The sequence below is a fragment of the Tupaia chinensis genome, unplaced genomic scaffold, assembly GCF_000334495.1.
Source record: "Tupaia chinensis unplaced genomic scaffold, TupChi_1.0 Scaffold148768_1, whole genome shotgun sequence".
Lineage (NCBI taxonomy): Eukaryota > Metazoa > Chordata > Mammalia > Scandentia > Tupaiidae > Tupaia > Tupaia belangeri.
Genome location: NW_006208615.1, coordinates 497,837 through 500,678, shown reverse-complemented (window position 1 = coordinate 500,678; position 2,842 = coordinate 497,837). Strand labels below are relative to the sequence as shown.

The window sequence follows — 2,842 nt, the reverse complement described above, 5'->3', positions numbered from 1 at the left end:
CAATAAAAAATTGGGTTACTTTTTTTCTTCAAAGCAATTCTCTTATAGTTAGTAAGCACTAAATGCCATTACTAACAGCGGTATGACCATTTAATAACTACTTTATAAAATAAAAAGTTAATTATGAGCTAATCTTGCAGATAACTATTGCTCACCTAGGATAGGTCAATATTTGAGTTAAATGAAGTAGAATATGGGATAATGCATGGTTCCAGATGAACAGATTGCCTTTGAGCTGCTTTTACATTAATGTGGGTGATTTATTTGATCCATAGATGTCTTATGTTTGATAATATGCCCAAGGAGATGATTCAAATAAGTCATCCAGAGTTCAATAAAAATTAATTGCTTGGGTAAATGGCCTTTAATGGACTCTTTCGATATTAACATCAAAAAGGAACCAAGGGTTTCAAAAATGTGCAATTGAAATATTTTGGAAAGCTTCCACTGGATTCATAATAGAACAGTATGTGTCATTACAACTTAACAGTAACTGAATGTATTGGATATTGTACTAGAAATATAAAAGATACCATCCACAGCTATTCCTGCCCTCTACCTTCAAAGAAACTAGTCTACTCACATAAATATTCACTTCTTTGAGGTATCATGTAACTACTCACAGATAAAATTTCATGTTATTCCCTTAAATTGCCATTACACTCTCTGAGAGTTTAAAAAAATTACAAAGTGGAAAAATATAACAGAATGTTTTTCAGAAGAGACTTCTTCACTGAGAGAAGTTCTGAGTCAATTTTGGCAGGCTTTTGCTCAAGATGGTTGCATAGTGTATGTATATCTATATATATATTTTTTTCTCTCTCTCCAATTGAAAGACTTCTTGATACTATTATCTGATATAACTAGGATCTAGATGTCCCCAATCAAACATATAAATCCATCCAAGGTATTTATTTATGTAGTGGGACAGATAAGCTAAAAACATACTCTCAAGCTTCAGAATTCTCTATCATTTACAAGGGTCCAAGTCTTGAGTTGCATAACGTTAATACTAGTTTTTTTTTTTTTTTGGTTTGGTTTTAACAATAGCAGTTATCTTATGTATGTGCTTAGAACAAGAACACCTACTTAGAAAGCTTTTCACATATTTGAATGTTCCCATTATAGAAAAAAAAAAAACATGCATTAGGTAATGCTTGACATTGAACTATAATAAAATTGGAAAGCAGGTACATCACAATCTAATGTGTTTTCCAAATTACCTTGCCAGAAGACTTGATTCCTTTAAACAGGGCTGCCCCAACTATGAGCCAAGCCAGAAGAAGACAAAGTGCTAAATACCACACAATTACTCCAGTCTCATCCATTCCGCTTGACCGCTGGAGCGCCACTTTACTGAAACACAAAAGCCCTTTTATAAACATAGAATCACTTTAAAAAATACATTGAATTTCATAAAATCTCTCATCAAGGGGAAGTTTTGTATTATATTTTAATAATACACATCAATGTCCTGTGAGCCTTTTATTGAGAGATACTGTCATATGAAGGAACAAAAATTGTTTATTAAAAAGCCAGGCTCTAGCTCAGCCAGTAGTGTACACCAGTAGATGCTGCTAATCAGTTGGCTGAAGCCATATGGGAGGCCTTGGTTTGATCCCTGGCTTACCTTAAAAGTCAGCTGGGACAGTGGTGGGCTGGGCACCTATAGTCCCAGCTACTATGAGGCTGAGGCAGGAAAATCCTGACATAAAGCAAAAACAAACAAACAAAAAAACCTAGTTCTGAAGTTCAGGGTTAGCAGCAGCCAATCCAAAGTTCCAAAGCCTAGAATGAAAACATCTACTGTTTCCTTTAGTTATAATTTCCCCCTACTATTTCAAGCTCCTCTATATAAAGACATTAACTTTATATCAGAATATCTTATTTTACTGGTTATGATAATTTTTATAAAGTTAAAATAACTAAGAAATGGGGCCAAGTAGAGGCACAGCAGTAAAACAAGACATTCTGAGGCAAGCCCATTTGAAAAGATTTTTGTCTAGAAACTGGTAGGCATTCACTCGCTCATAATCCAGGGCTGGTTGAAATTCAGCTGAGAGTGGATCAAAGGATCGAGACTCTGTTGAAGATTCTCTCTCTCTCTCTCCCCTTTCTCTCTTGCTCATGAAATAAATAAATGAATAAACTTCAAAAATAATGAAGAAAATTGGAGGCTAGCAGGTAGCGTGGTGGTTAGGGCGCTATACTCTCCCACATGGCCGACTACGGTTCAAGTCCAAGACCTGGTGGTTTGCTTTCTCACTCTCCCTCTCTTTCTGTGTCTCTCTCGGGTAAAATTAAAATAAACGAATGAATAAATATAAATAAATAAAATTTTAAAATAATACAGAAAATGTTTAAAATTGTATTAAATATTTCCTTGTTTCATATTTATAGACATTATCAAGCACAAATGGTCCCAGTGTTCAAACCTTTTTCAAAGACTTTCTGTAAAAATTCCATGATTTCTACTAGGAGTATGCATGGATTTCAATCTTAATTCTTAGGCTGATGTTTGGGAATGTTTCAAAATCCAGTGTTTACAAAAGTCACAAAAGGCATTAACATATTGATGAGGAAGAGCTTATAAGATCGTAGAGTTGTATGTTAGCTTAGGATAATAGATATGTACAGAATAAGGTGAGTTAAAGAGAGATGATTTAAATTTAATAAAAGTAAATATAACTCAAAATATCTATACTTAGCATATAATAACAAGTGTAAGCAAAAGAGAAATTGGAATTCAACTTTTTTTTTTTAAAAAAAGATTTATTTCATTTCATTTACTTTCTTTACTTATTTTAATTTGACCAGAGAGAGAGAGACAGAGAGAGGGAAA

The 2,842-nt window shown here is 33.5% G+C and overlaps 1 protein-coding gene across 1 annotated transcript in view; it reads right to left on the bottom strand.

Moving 5' to 3' along the window:
- The window catches only part of SLC6A14 (solute carrier family 6 member 14), a 31,858-nt gene that overhangs the window by 19,570 nt on the left and 9,446 nt on the right, over positions 1-2,842 (bottom strand). The window contains 1 exon segment of the mRNA XM_006170617.1: positions 1,224-1,356. Within this exon segment, the coding sequence (XP_006170679.1) occupies positions 1,224-1,356 (133 nt within the window).